This window comes from Solea solea, chromosome 10, assembly GCF_958295425.1.
Source record: "Solea solea chromosome 10, fSolSol10.1, whole genome shotgun sequence".
NCBI lineage: Eukaryota > Metazoa > Chordata > Actinopteri > Pleuronectiformes > Soleidae > Solea > Solea solea.
Window position 1 is genome coordinate 29,413,819 of NC_081143.1, and position 15,112 is coordinate 29,428,930.

The 15,112-nt window shown below is 40.5% G+C and overlaps 2 protein-coding genes across 4 annotated transcripts; one reads left to right on the forward strand and one right to left on the reverse strand.

The window, feature by feature from the left end:
- Positions 1-485: 485 nt before the first annotated feature.
- On the forward strand, positions 486-9,423 carry LOC131467667 (zinc finger protein 318-like). Of its 3 annotated transcripts, none has more exons than XM_058641698.1 (6): positions 486-682; positions 1,530-2,029; positions 2,111-2,233; positions 3,939-5,372; positions 7,281-7,396; positions 8,316-9,423. In XM_058641698.1, the coding sequence occupies exons 2-5, from the start codon at positions 1,565-1,567 to the stop codon at positions 7,359-7,361; spliced, it is 2,103 nt and encodes a 700-aa protein (XP_058497681.1). In that variant the 5' UTR covers positions 486-682; positions 1,530-1,564; the 3' UTR covers positions 7,362-7,396; positions 8,316-9,423. The 3 variants fall into 3 exon arrangements, with proteins under 3 accessions (XP_058497681.1, XP_058497680.1, XP_058497682.1); XM_058641697.1 differs by having other exon boundaries at positions 7,281-7,357; XM_058641699.1 differs by having other exon boundaries at positions 3,939-5,327; positions 7,281-7,357.
- Positions 9,424-9,611: 188 nt separating this feature from the next.
- On the reverse strand, positions 9,612-13,407 carry LOC131467671 (group XIIB secretory phospholipase A2-like protein). Its single transcript, XM_058641705.1, has 4 exons — positions 13,013-13,407; positions 11,486-11,574; positions 10,242-10,407; positions 9,612-10,143 (listed from the first exon to the last, which is right to left on the reverse strand). The coding sequence occupies exons 1-4, from the start codon at positions 13,296-13,298 to the stop codon at positions 10,025-10,027; spliced, it is 660 nt and encodes a 219-aa protein (XP_058497688.1). The 5' UTR covers positions 13,299-13,407; the 3' UTR covers positions 9,612-10,024.
- Between the last annotated feature and the right edge of the window lie 1,705 nt (positions 13,408-15,112).

The following is a 15,112-nucleotide window of genomic DNA, read 5'->3' on the forward strand; positions in this document are numbered from 1 at the left end:
ATGACAGAGAACGTAGTCATTAAAGGTCATAAAACTGGAATCATTAAATGTCCACAACTGTCACTTAACATTGTTTCTAGAACAAATGATCAGAATCTGTTTTACAACCAAGTAGGTTTCAATTAATGAGGGAATTTCTCAAGGAAATTGACTGAAGATTTAAAAAAAAAAAAAAGCATTTGGATTAATGAAGATGAAAGCTGTTGTGTTGTAAGAATTATCAAAAAGGATTACTATGACATACTAAGTCATAATAACGAGATAAGAACCAAGTCATAATAATAAGATGGGTATCCATTATATATAATATATATTAATACTATGAGGTGGAAACGGGCTTCCATACATATCCACACTTGCTTTTAAATGTTAAAACAAGTTGCGTGGATGAACTACAATAAAAGAGATGTGGGAACTTAGTTTCCCTCCGGTTCAGCAGGGGGCGCTGCCACCGACACCGACACCTCTGTGGCGCAGTGAGCCTCCCATCTGTGCTCGTTTCCTCTGTTCTTCATAGCAAACATTTCGCTCGTCCTCATTCACGGACCTGACATGTCATATATTATGTTTTTTTCGGCCTGTGACTGTGAAATAACTTGGTTTTCCGACAAAGACCGATCTTAAAATGACGTTTCCTCTCGAGAAGCGACTGGAGAAGGGATCGTCTGATCAACCGTAGAAGGTAAACTGTCTTAGCTCTCATGCTAAGCTGCTAAAACACAGGACGCTGTCAGTGTTCTTGTTTTGTTAGTTTCAGTCTGTTCAGTGACACAAAGCTTCAAACCACAACCACCTGTGTTGTGTTAAGTTTCTTTTGAGTCACATTTGTTGGACTGAAGCGATGTTTCTCTTCGTGTATAAGTGAGTGCAATGTGTGTGTGGCTCTCTGAACTGTAGGTGTCCTTACAACGACATGATATTATACTGTGCAACATTAGCAACCGCCCTCATTTATATACATGACTTTATGATAACATTTTATTATATTAAGGGGACATTGTCCCAACATTGTTGCACAATTGTTATTTCAACCATTCTGGGTATAACTCCTTCCTATTTGTCTTTTTAACACGGACACATAGAAATCACAATCTTAGGTTTTTGGCACCTAGTATATGGAATAGAGCTGCAACCATCGATTATTTTCATAATCGATTAATCTGTCGATTATTTTCTCGATTAATCGTTTGGTCCATCAAATATCAGGAAACCTTAAAAAATGTTGATCGGTGTTTGTCAAACGTGGAAATGATGATGTTCTCAAATGTCTTGAGAAAATGATTAACTTTGAATGATTTCTTTGTTCTCCAGAGCAAAGAAATTAAGAAAATACTCACATTTAAGAAGCTTAAACAATCGGAAATCTTGTTTTAATAATGAAAAAAAGCTTTGAACCCATTAATCGATTATCAAAACAGTTGTCAATTAATTTAGTAATCGATTAGTAATTGATTAATCGATTAATTGAGTGGAATCGTAAAATTCTGAAAATGCCGTCATTAATGTCTTTCCACACTCTCTCTTTTCAGAAAGTTTACACGTTGAAACTGTTCGTGGCTGAACAATGAATCCACTGGAGTGGGAAGATGTTTTGCAAAGACTCGGGAGACATCTGGACCAAAACAACAGCGAAGTTAACAACAACATGGAAAAGGCTTTAAGAACTAATCACGAATACATGAGCTACGCTGTCGATGCAGCACACAGCAGCACGGAGGTGGACATGGAGTGGGAGGAACTCAGTCCCAACATCCACAACTTTGACAGCGGGGAATCAGAAGTGGAGAACCCAGATGGAGAACCACTTCACGTGGAAGAAGATTTACTTGACTTGGAGTTGGCAAGGAAACAGAGAGAGCTCAGAGAAATCGAGCAGCAAATACTGTTCAAGAAAGCTGCCATTGCTTTGAAAACAGTCGCCCCGGGCATTTCCTGTAAGGGACAGTCGGCTGCATGCAATGGTGAAACTCTACAAGACAGAGTTACTTTGATTCTGCAGGAGCGAAATTCACACGGAAATCTGCCAAAGGTGAGTAGTAGGTGGCAGTTAAACAAGTGAAAAACTGTACTTGATGATTAACATATTGTATGATTGCTTCCTGTCGTTCAGCTCTGTTCACCCAAACGGACAACAAACTCGTTCCTGCTTGAAGATCATCCACTGAAGCTGAGGGTGAAGGCACTGATGAAGCAGAGATGTTGTGACCCCCGTGTTTTACCTGTAAAAACACAGGTTTGTTGTTTTTCTGAACCCATTCCTTTTGTTTACAGCATTTTAATAATAGTGTATTCATTCTTTGCCGTTGATAGTCAGTGTGAGAGAGTCATGTGAGAGAGTCATGTGAGAGAGTCGGCGTGAGAGAGTCGGCGTGAGAGAGTCTGCGTGAGATAGTCGGCGTGAGAGAGTCATGTGAGATAGTCGGCGTGAGAGAGTCATGTGAGAGAGTCAGTGTGAGAGTCTGTGTGAGAGAGTCTGTGTGAGAGAGTCTGTGTGAGAGAGTCTGTGTGTGCGAGTCTGTTTGAGAGAGTCAGTGTGAGAGAGTCTGTGTGTGAGAGAGTCTGTGTGAGAGAGTCATGTGAGAGAGTCGGCGTGAGAGAGTCGGCGTGAGAGAGTCATGTGAGAGAGTCGGCGTGAGAGAGTCGGCGTGAGAGAGTCATGTGAGAGAGTCATGTGAGAGAGTCGGCGTGAGAGAGTCGGCGTGAGATAGTCGGCGTGAGAGAGTCATGTGAGATAGTCGGCGTGAGAGAGTCATGTGAGATAGTCGGCGTGAGAGAGTCTGTGTGAGAGAGTCTGTGTGAGAGAGTCAGTGTGAGAGAGTCTGTGTGAGAGAGTCAGTGTGAGAGAGTCAGCGTGAGAGAGTCTGTGTGAGAGAGTCTGTGTGAGAGAGTCTGTGTGAGAGAGTCAGTGTGAGAGAGTCTGTGTGAGAGTCAGTGTGAGAGAGTCAGTGTGAGAGAGTCAGTGTGAGAGAGTCTGTGTGTGAGAGTCAGTGTGAGAGAGTCAGTGTGAGAGAGTCTGTGTGAGAGAGTCTGTGTGAGAGTCAGTGTGAGAGAGTCAGTGTGTGAGAGTCAGTGTGAGAGAGTCCGTGTGTGAGAGTCAGTGTGAGAGAGTCTGTGTGTGAGAGTCAGTGTGAGAGAGTCTGTGCGTGAGAGTCAGTGTGAGAGAGTCAGTGTGAGAGAGTCAGTGTGAGAGAGTCTGTGTGTGAGAGTCAGTGTGAGAGAGTCTGTGAGAGAGTCTGTGTGTGAGAGTCAGTGTGAGAGAGTCAGTGTGAGAGAGTCAGTGTGAGAGTCAGTGTGAGAGAGTCAGCGTGAGAGAGTCTGTGTGAGAGAGTCTGTGTGAGAGAGTCTGTGTGAGAGTCTGTGTGTGAGAGTCAGCGTGAGAGAGTCTGTGTGAGAGAGTCTGTGTGAGAGAGTCTGTGTGAGAGAGCTTCACTCGTACAGACACACGTCTGTGAAGGCTCTCTTTCATCTTCAGTAGAGAACCCTGGACTTGCTTGAGTTAGACTGAGGTCATGTGAGGGCAGAGTGTAAACTGATCACTCTCAACAATAAAACTCCTACAAAACAGTTACAGCCCGTTACAGTGGATAAGGCATCACCAGTCAGATCTGAGTAAGAACAAGGTTTGAGGACCTTGTCTAAAAATAATGATTAAAAACATGTTTATGTTTTTAATCATTATTTTAAGGCAAAGCGTTATCTAGACTACAATCTATCCATTTTTTTACATTTGACCAACAACTCTTATTTGAAATCATTAAGTCCTGCTTTGACTGGAAAGACACAAACTCTTCTTTTACACTCAATAAATCACCATTTTATTATTATCCAGTAAACTGATAGTTACAATGGTTTGTATGACTTTGTGTGATAAAGTTGTGTTTTGAGTTGTTTTGAGTCCGTGCTCTGACCCTTCACTTTGTGTGTGTGACCTTCTCTAGGTCCCTGACGTCACACCTCCTCCTGCTCTTGCTCCTCCTCCTGCTCCTCCTTCTCCCAGACAAAATGTTATTTCACCAGCTCAGGAGGAGAGCAGTGACAACATTGGTTTCCAGCGTTTCCTCAGTGTCCTCAACAAAGGAGTGGACATGGACTTTCTCAGCAGGATCGTCAACGATGACAGTGAGGAACTCGCTGTCGGCGAGGATCTCCTGATGGTTCGCGCCCCTGCTGTGGAGGCTGAGAGTCGGCCTTCACGCAGCGCAGCCTCCCTAACGGACTCCCTGTGTGGTGATGAGGTGAAGAAGAAGAACGACAGAAGAGATGACTCTTTAGGATCTAACAGTCCATCCAAGTCTCCCCCAGCAGTGAAAAAGAAGAAGACAGAAGAAGAAATGCCAAAGGCGGCTGTGCAGCAAGAACAGCTGCAGAACATTCTTAAAACGCTGGGGTTAAACCTGGAAGTAGAAGAGCTGAACAAACTGACCGACAGGACTCAGGAGAGGCTGTATGGAAAGAAGAAGGAACATGTGGAGGTTTCTGCTGTGAGGCAGGAGCGGGAGAGTCGTCGCTCCAACAGACTTCACAGAAGCTCCTCGTCTGAATCATCATCATCGTCGTCGTCGTCCTCCTCTAGTTCCACCTCTCGGAGCTTCAGCCCGTCTCGTCAATCGTCTCACAGCAGAGACACAAAACCAAGGCGAGTGTCTGAATACAGCAGCCATGACAGTGAAGCACCTCTGACGCAGGAGAGAAGAGACCCCACAGAAATCTCTGCTTATCAATATTCACAAGAACAGACGCAGTCCCACCCGCCTGCGTTCCCTACGTTTACACATTACAGTTTGCCTCAGTACTCCGAGTACACGGCCAACGACAGCGACGCTTCAACTTCGTACTCGCCGTACACACGAGCCGCCGTTCCTCCCGCCAAGTATCCTTATCCTCCCATCACGGAACACTACTTCCCTCGTCGCAGTTTGTTTGAGGACATTAACCTGCTTGTGAATCCAGACTTGTCCACCAGTGAAGGCCAGAGTGGATCTAACCAACGCTGCCTGCGGGTCATCAAACCCAACCAGGCCGCCCGTCAGCCGTATCTGAAAGAGCTCACCAAAAAGAAGCGGAAGTCAAACTACATTAGGAAGTGTCGGAAATGGTTTCACAAGTTAAGGGAGAGAAAGAAGAGAGGAAGACAGAAGTGCTTGAATCCCCTACAACACACTAGGTTTGCTGTGCAGACGATGCAGACGATGCAGACGCTGCAGACGATGCAGACGATGCAGACGCTGCAGGCGTCACAGGGAGACGGAGCTGATCTACAACCTCAGCCCAAAGAGGAAAAAAGGCCGCGGACGGAGGAGGAAATCAAGATGAACCTGAGGAGAAAGGTGAGGCTGACAAGCTTCCTCATCCAGCATCTCATTTCTAGGACGGTAACTAACAAATCTATTGGTTTTTAATTATGGGATGTCAACAGAGTCTGCACAATATCATAGCTCATGATTTCTGAAAATATACTATATACTACTAATATACTACTCTGTGCATGTCCTCACACAGAGACACTGAGCACAGGAGCTCAGTGTCTCTGTGCATGTCCTCGCAGTGTCTCTGTGCATGTCCTCACAGTGTCTCTGTGCATGTCCTCACCCAGAGACACTGAACACAGGAGCTCAGTGTCTCTGTGCATGTCCTCGCAGTGTCTCTGTGCATGTCCTCACAGTGTCTCTGTGCATGTCCTCACAGTGTCTCTGTGCAGGTCCTCACAGTGTCTCTGTGCATGTCCTCACCCAGAGACACTGAACACAGGAGCTCAGTGTCTCTGTGCATGTCCTCGCAGTGTCTCTGTGCATGTCCTCACAGTGTCTCTGTGCATGTCCTCACAGTGTCTCTGTGCATGTCCTCGCACAGAGACACTGAACACAGGAGCTCAGTGTCTCTGTGCATGTCCTCACAGAGACACTCTACACAGGAGCTCAGTGTCTCTGTGCATGTCCTCGCAGTGTCTCTGTGCATGTCCTCACAGTGTCTCTGTGCATGTCCTCACAGTGTCTCTGTGCATGTCCTCACAGTGTCTCTGTGCATGTCCTCACAGTGTCTCTGTGCATGTCCTCGCAGTGTCTCTGTGCATGTCCTCACAGTGTCTCTGTGCATGTCCTCGCAGTGTCTCTGTGCATGTCCTCGCACAGAGACACTGAACACAGGAGCTCAGTGTCTCTGTGCATGTCCTCACAGAGACACTCTACACAGGAGCGCAGCTTCGTGGCTGAGACACAGAGACACAGACAGATTGCTGCTTGTTGTCTGCAGTTATAAAACAAATCAATGATTATTAGACTAAAACATTGAAATATGTCAATTCTGATATGAACATGTACTCAAAACGGACGGAGCAACATAACGAAGACAAGTTAGCTTAGCGTGTTTATATGATATGTTGAATATGAACATTTGACATGTTACATGAGGCCGCTGCCTCATGTCGACCCCCCTCTCTGTGATATCACACAGTTTAGTGTTTTCGTTAGAAAACTCGCTTTGTTCAGATAGTTTGAAGGAACTGAAAACCAAACAACCAACTAAATATCTGTGGTTGGATTAACCGTCAGCCTCCAGATTCATGGTTTGGCCAGCGCAAATGAAAATTCACAGAAGCCTCCTTTAAACATAATACCATATAATTATAATTATAATTATAATTATGATAATAAATAATGCAATAACCAGTTATTGAAACACAATAGTCTCTCCTGTCGATAAACTAAATATTAAATGTATGAAAAAGGTCAGAAAATAACAAAAATTTCACGTTTTGATGAAAAGATAAAGTTTGAGTGACTCCGTAACATTGATAAAGTTTCTGTGATTTGTAATAACTAATGCAAAATCTGTTTTTCTGTGTGCTTTAGTAACTGTTGCTTTGGTGTGTTTGAGTGTCACTTGGATGCAGAGCTGGAGTTCAGTAGGTGACAGCTGCAGGAAAGAAGCCTCCTCTGAACCTGCTGGTTCAGGTGTGGAGAGACCTGTAACACCCCCCTGAGGGGAGGGGGGAACAGTACTCACAGTGCTGTGTGAATGACAGGGGGAGGGGCTGCAGTAGAGTGGCCAAAGCCAGCGTAGCAAGACACCTGTCAAGTTTGAAATCAATCGGTTCAGAGATATGGGAATCAGACAGACAGACAGACAGACAGACAGATGTTCCTGGAATTTATAGATAGATAAATAATAATAAGCAAAAATGGCCAAACATCGTCCATGCGTCGGTGCTTCACACAAGTAAAGTCATTTTAATGGTGACACAAAAGAAACCGCTCTCTTAACGATTTTCTCTCTTTTTTTAGCTTGAAGCGTTTAACCAGAGGGCAAAACAACAAGTCCCACAGACGCCCAGACCTCTCACTTCCCTCTCCCAGACTGAGTGAGTCAACATGTCCGCTCATTTTCCACTGTTCCACAGGTAAACGCTCCTTCATGAGAGGCTGCGTGACCCAGCGTTCTCAGTGTTGTGTCTTTCAAGCCTCTTTCTCCACTCTGTTCATCTTATTTCCTGGACGAATGGTTGACTCTGATGCTGCGGGGCATGTGGGCCAGATAGCGACAGAGACAGTGTGACATCAGTGTGACACAGTAAATGCAACGTCTCTACTTTTCTTAAAGCAGTTTCTCTCAGCCAATCAGGGATCGCAGATGTGCTTTTGTTTCAGAACAATAATCTTGTTCAATCACTGGTGACTCGAGTTAAGCAAATTATTTTGTGCTAGTTTTGTGTGTTGGTTGTAGTTCCCAGTTTGTACACTGGGTGGCATTGTAACACCAGCAGTGTCTTTCCAGAAAGTGACTTTGTCACATTTTATAATATTACTTAAGTAAAAGACATTTACTGTACTTAAGTATCAAAAGTCATTTTCTGATATAAAATGTACTTAAGTTTTAGTCGTCAAGAGACTAAGACGACTTTCAACTGGAAGGTGAAAGACAACCTTGGAAACTGGTTTCCTCTCACAGTTCAAAACCTTGCATTATGGGATTAGGTCAAATGGACACTCTAAACGGACCTGACTGGATGTTTGTTTGTCTCTGTGTTGTGCTCTGAATTTATTTTAGAATTCATTTTAAAATTCTTAAGCTTTTTGCTTATAAAGCCTTGAATGTTGTTGCACCCCGTCTCACCTCGGTGATCTCAGAATCAGAATACTGAATTAATCAAACCATTTGATTTGATTGTACTTGGTCTACAAACATGTGAGACGTCACATGATACACTGTATCCTCCTGTGTCTGAATGTTTCACCTAGATACAGTGTTTTTGAAGCCTGTGTGAAGTCACTGCAAAGTAACTGTCATGTGACTATTTTTGTGTGTTTTTTTGTTCATAGATCTGCGGATAATCTTCTTGAAACTCCGCCTTGACAAACCACATGGACTGTGACGTTACACACACACACACACACACACTTTCGTTGCGTTCCACTAAATTAACTGTTCAAAAATAATGTTTTTGTGACGTTGGTCAAGACATTTCTGTGCTCACACCACGTCTTTGTATCTGTTTGTACTTCATGCTGTTTACATTTGATTAGAAAGAAAAATATTTAATTCCACATATTTTCGTTTGTTGTTTATCATTACTACTATTATTATTGTTGTTATTATTATTATTATTACTATCATTACTGTTACTCTTATTATTATTATTATCCTTATTATTACTATTATGCTTATCATTATTATTATAATTACAATTACGTGCATTATCATCATTATTAATAATAAGAATAATAAAAATAATTACAATAATAATAATAATAATAAGAACAATTATAATAATAATTATAATAATAACACCTGTTACACTAAATAACGTTTGTGTTAAAAAACAGGATTAAAAATATTTCTTATTTATTTATTGAAATAATTGTTATTGGTGTCATTTATCAAAGTGCATTTTCCAATAATTACACATTTGAATTTTACATCTGAAATACTAGTCAAGCCACTTTTCTTACCTTTACAGCTCCATAAAAACATTTCAATGGTTCATTCTTTGTCATAATGATGTTTAAAGTGATGCACAGAGTAATAGAAAAACAGCTTTTCTTTCACTAGTTTGGACTTTCTTCTTCATTTTCTACACACTGGTGCTGAGAAGGTTCTCACAAGCTGCTGTTCCTCATGTGCAAATATCATGTGTGGCTTATTGAGAAACTAAAAAAGTATTTTCATTCCTAACAGCATCTACTCAGACTGTATTTCATACAAAGCACTACTGCTTTGAAAATGATGAAGTGTTGCTTTTGTGGCACAAACCTTTTTTTTTCTCTTTGCATCAGTAAGATCTCGATCGTTTGTCCCTAAAACTGTAGAGCAGCCATTCTCCAACGTGTGTGGTTGTGTGTGTAAAGTAACATTAGGACTCTGTGTATCCATTCTGTCAAAAGTCATAACTGGGATGTTTGTTTTGCATAAAAAAAACAATTCAACTAACTTTGTTTAATGTATTGTTTGATTTTGTGAGATGAATTTAATTTGCTTTAATCAAACATTTTACAATTACTGAAATAAAGTGAATGACAAACTTTGTACGATTTACATCAGAAGTCAGAACTGGGAGTGACGTCATTTCCTGAGTCCACAAAGTCCATAAAGACACCACGTGGTGTTTTCTGTACTCACACAATATAGAAACATGTTTACGGTTCAAAAGACTTGAGTTACTGTGAAAAGAAAGTGTTTGTACAGTGGCAGCCACTCTGGAATCCTCATGTTTGGAGTTGTGTGGTTGCTCTGTCGTCAGTCGTAGCTTCACCTCTTAAAGTAACTTCTCAGTGGAATGCAGTCGACTTGAAGCTGACGTCACTCCCAGTTCCGACCTCCAACTTCCAATGTAAATGGAATGCAGCAGTTATTCTACAGAGTCAGCAGATACACAACGCAAGTGTGCGACTGAACCTTTAAACAGTGACACAATTGCACAGTGAAACAAAACCACAACAAGCCCACGTATTCACACAGGAGTCTCCTCTGAACTCCTGTAGTTAACAGGAAAGTGTGTGTGTGTGTGTGTGTGTGTGTGTTTGAATGTCATTTAAAGTTCATCTTTCTCCTCTCCTTGACAGTAGCACGCTGACCGCTGGCTGTTCATGTACGGCCTGCAGCCCAGAGTCCACACTGTGTTGAACAAGGTGTCGGCGACAGTTTCGCACGCTGAAAAAGTGACAGAGAGAAAAGAGAAAGTGGGAAATGTGTCAACATGAAGGCAGTGTCATATCCAGCCTGCTCTTTTTACACGTGTGCTCTCTGACCTTCGACCTTTGACACGAAGCCTAGGCTCTTCTTGAGGTCGGAGCAGATGCTGTGGAGGCACCAGCGGAACTTGGAGTCGCAGCGGTACTTGTTGGAGCCGCAGGTGTCGTAACACATGTCCAGCTGATTGCAACACTTGGTCATCGCAGGGATTCCCATGTCCATCTGCCACAGAACAACAACCGAGGTGAGTGTGTGTGTGTGTGTGTGTGTGTGTGTCACAGTTTACTGGACTGTATCAAGGGAAACGGGACAGTTACGTTCACCTGTACTTCCCATAGTCATGTTTGTACAAGTGTATTATTGCTTTCAAATAAAATTAGAACCCTAGAATAAGCCTTTTACATGTGTTTTAGGCAAGAGCTTTGTCCTATGAGGCCACCATCAGAGCGTGCATTCAGGCTTTTGAAGAGGGAGCTTATTTATATTTAAATGCAAGAATCACATCTAATCACAGAACCCTGCAACGTTTTGCCTCAAAGGCTTCAAATGTAGCAAAAAAACAAACCCCTCCCACCCCTAAGTGCATCAGGGAAGTACGGTGGCCTTCACATACCACAGAGCACGTTGCTCTTCTTCATTTACTTCTATTAAAGTGGAACTATGCAGGATTTTAACTGCTAATTTAAACTGAGTTTAGTCTCCCCCTACTGTCTGTTAGTGGAAAACCAGCCTTGTAAGATGAGGGCCGCTAAACCGACATCAGAGGTCTCACAAGAATCACACACACACACACACACACACACACACACACACCATAGCCGGCTATAAGATCAAGGCATTGATGGAGCGAAAAAACAAGAAGAGAAAACCGTCGTCAGAGGAAGAGGAAACGTTTTCTAAATGAGATGGAAAAAAATGGTGAAGTTATTACTAATAAATATTGCAAAGTTCCTACGGTCATGGCTGTCGTGGGAATATTATAAATACTTAAAGTACTTATAAAAGGCTTAGTTTAAAGCTACAAAACCAAAGAATTTAACAATCATACTGACAAACTTATAGGTACTCCTAAATGTTACACACTGGATCTTTAAGTGTATATAGTATACATGTGTATATATATATATATATATACACATATATATGTATATACATATATATATATATATATATATATATTTATAAATATACTGTATATAAATTAGGAGGTTAAGAGGTTGTTAAAAAGGAAAGGCACAAATGAAATACCAAACTCTTATTTATTTCTACAGCAGTTTGAGCACAGTCAGAGGAAACATACCCCTTCTGGAACAGGAAGTCCAAAGAAGTAGGAGGTGCATCCATCAGGTTCAGGCATCTGGTATCCAAGACGAGGGACAGGAGCTTTACCTGTGAGGGATTATGTTTGACGGTCAGAGTAATAAACATGTGACACGTTCTGTGTTGTCTCCACATGACAGGTCACAGTCCATTTCCAGACCTGCACCTCAACGATAACAAACATGGCGATGAGTGGATGAGGTCAAAATATCACCCTAAGTAAAGTGTCTTTAAATGAAGATTAAGATTATTAATCTATATGTTGGGATATCAAAGAATCTTGTGTGCACTCATGGTGTATTTATCATATTGTGAATTCCTGCAGTCTCACATTCACACATACTTTCAGGCTTACGTTCTAGCTGTTTTATTTACTGTTTATTTATAGGTTAAAGGTTAATAGGTTAATATACTGTGACACAAGATATCGTTCTCATTCTTTTCTTTTTCTATCGTATCACAAGATGGCGTTGGTGGTTTGTTTTTTACTTGTTAACTCTGTTTTCTGCAGACACGACTGAGAAATAATCATAATGATAATAACAATAACACCATGTACACATAGCACTTTTCAAGTTAAGAAAGTCAAGAAATCTGACATTAACTCTGTGTCAATGCATCGATAATAACATATTAAGTAATATAATATAAGTAATGTGCAAATATAGAGGATGCTCTCATGAAAAAGATAAAAACATCGACATAAAATGTAACTTACATTTTGAAAATAAATGTTTAAAAGAATGAATTAATAAAAATAAATGTGAAAGTGTGCACATTCAAACAAAAGCAAATGGAATAATAATCGCTAATAAATAAATGAGTAACAGGAAAATAAATATGGGGGTTTACAGACAACTAAAAAACAAATTATAAAACCTCTTAAATTCAAAGTTAAATGAGAATTTGCTCATACATGAGCGGGTGTGATGAGATCAATTCAAAGGTTACAAATATAAACCTTTTGCTAATTGTTATTTTTACTTGATGTTAATTCAACCCAAATATTCATTAACTTTACGTTAAAGTACAGTAACAACATTGTTGTAATATTTTCGTAATTCCATCTCATCTACAGTAGCTTGGTAATCACATTGAAAATATTCAACTTTATAAATTGTTATTGTCGTTTTTGGTTCCTAAAGATTTGATAGTCTATAGTCATTGCAAAGCTATTAGCTATTATTAACATGTTATTACTGTCATATTAACTCCTTATTACAACAATATTGCATGTTGTTGCTGTTCTGTAATGTAAAGTATTACTGTGCAGTATTCTTTTATATTCTGTTGTGAGTTTTATATCTGAAATCGTTGTGTCTCTCTCACTATTTGTACTATCTATGCTGCTTTCTTGATCAGGACTCCCTGGAAGAAGAGATCTTGTATATGTATACATATAAATATATACATGTGTGTATATATATATATATATATATATACATATATATGTATGTATGTGTGTGTATATATACAAAATAAAAATAAATGTAAAAGTACCACTCACCATATCTACAGCGGTACTGACACACTCCATCACGTCCACCCATGAACTCCAGCATAGAGTCAAAGTAGCTGCCGACAGCCTCAAAGCTGCCTCTGATTGAGCCCATTCCCCATTCCTCATCGTCGTCCTGCGTCTGCGCTCCGTCAGAAGCCTGGCCTGATGATGATGATGATGGAGGTGGAGGTGGAGGTGCAGCAGAGTCCCCGGCCTCCTGACCGACAGCGCAGATGGTGAACAGCCCCAGCAGGAGCAGCAGAGGAGCGAGCAGAGGCCAGTGACGGGTCATCCTGGAGCTCAGCAGGTCAGTGTGAACACTGGAAACACAGACACGCACGGACAACAGTGAAACTCTGAGTGACCTGAACTTTGAGCCAGGCACAGGAACAGCTTCACATGTGGAGGAACAAAGTCCAGCTTCTATATCTCAGTAGCTTTTATCTTCCTTCCTGATTGACCAGTGACTGCGTTTGCTGACTCATACTAAGCCAATGAAGGTTTACATTTATACACTTTAATCTCATCAGTTTCAGATTGAATCAGACTTAATCCGTCTTGTTTAAAGTACCTAAAGGGACACTTGAGTAAAAGTACAAGTATCACACCAGAAAATGACTTTGGTAGAAGTTGAAGTCACTTTTTTATAATATTACTCAAGTTAAGTCTTTGTTATTTTATTACCAATAGTGTTAATCATCCATTATAGAGCTACACGTGAGAGCCGTGTCCTTTTATATGGTCATTCCATACAATTACCATCTTCCATGATCTCTCACTAAACATTTACTCTAGTATCAAAAGTCATTTTCTGATACTTAAGTAAAAGTAAAAGTATGAAAAAAGTGAGGCGTAAGGATTGAGCCATGGTGGTTCAGTGGTAGGGCGAGGTGTCTTTCAACTGGAACAAGCTGGGTTAAATTCCTAGCCCTGCTTGTCTTTATGTGTCCTTGAGCAAGACACTGAACCTCATGTTGAAGCGTGTGGATGTGTATGAAATGTGATGTAAAGCAGCTCTATATAAATAGAGACCATAATACCAACTCTTCTTCTTTATTTAGTAACAAGTAACAAATATAGTTAAAGGAAATGTAGTGGAGTAAAAGTAAAAGTTGCTAGAAATATAAATAAGGTGAAGTATAGATGTGAATTTATATTTCTAGCAACTTTTACTTTTACTCCACATTTCCTCCAACAATCTGTGTTACTCTTTACTACCAAATAAAATAATAATAATATATAATAATAAAATCAAATCAGAAGAGTTGGTAATTGTCTGCAACATGAGGTTAATTGTTTTGCTGTCAGACGCAGGGCCGGGAATTGAACCCCCATCCATTGAGTTGAAAGACAACTTGCCCTACCACTGAATACTATGGCTCAATCCTTACATCTCACTTTTTAATACTTTTACTTCTACTTCTTAAACTTCAGTATATTTTTATCCACATGAGGGAGCTGTTCAGTACATTTTACATCAGAAACTTAATTACAGTAAATGTCATATACGACTTCTACCAAAGTCATTTTCTGTTAAGATGCTTGTACTTTTACTCAAGTATTCCTTTTAAGTACTTATACAACACTGTTAAGTGTTGTTTGATAACATTGACACAAACGGGCTGCTTTTTGCCGTGACGCATGCGCAGATACGATATAATCACAACATAGTGGGCGTGTTTTGCCAGGGACGTCCTTTTTTTTTTTTTTTTTTTTACTTTTTATTCAAGAATAGGAACATACAGACATTAGTATATATATAGATTAATACAAAGTGCATATCAGAAATACACGAAGCAAGTCATACAAATCACATGCATACCAAATAAATAATACAATTTAAATAAATAAATACATAAACACACAAAAAGAAAAGCCATAATGTCTTAAATAGGGGCTACGGAGAATAATTCATCGAAATACAGCAATGTGCGAGCGCTTTTTTGTTTGACATAGAGGTTAAAGTATCTATGTACACGTTGAATTCAACTGTTAATGTTAGGGAAGGATTTGGAGAATCGTGCTTTATGAATATTGAAATTGCCAATTGCAAGAATGAGATTTGCCATGTGATATAAACACGGAAGAAGAGCCGAACGCTGAAGT

Coding starts and splice junctions, on each gene's coding strand:
- LOC131467667 (XM_058641697.1), top strand. CDS start 1,565: ATGAATCCACTGGAGTGGGAAGATGTTTTGCAAAGACTCGGGAGACAT. Junction 2,234..3,938: donor TTTTACCTGTAAAAACACAG/GTTTGTTGTTTT, acceptor GACCTTCTCTAG/GTCCCTGACGTCACACCTCC. Junction 7,358..8,315: donor ACTTCCCTCTCCCAGACTGA/GTGAGTCAACAT, acceptor TTTTGTTCATAG/ATCTGCGGATAATCTTCTTG.
- LOC131467671 (XM_058641705.1), bottom strand. CDS start 13,298: ATGACCCGTCACTGGCCTCTGCTCGCTCCTCTGCTGCTCCTGCTGGGG. Junction 11,575..13,012: donor TCAGTACCGCTGTAGATATG/GTGAGTGGTACT, acceptor AATCCCTCACAG/GTAAAGCTCCTGTCCCTCGT. Junction 10,408..11,485: donor GACTTCCTGTTCCAGAAGGG/GTATGTTTCCTC, acceptor GTTCTGTGGCAG/ATGGACATGGGAATCCCTGC.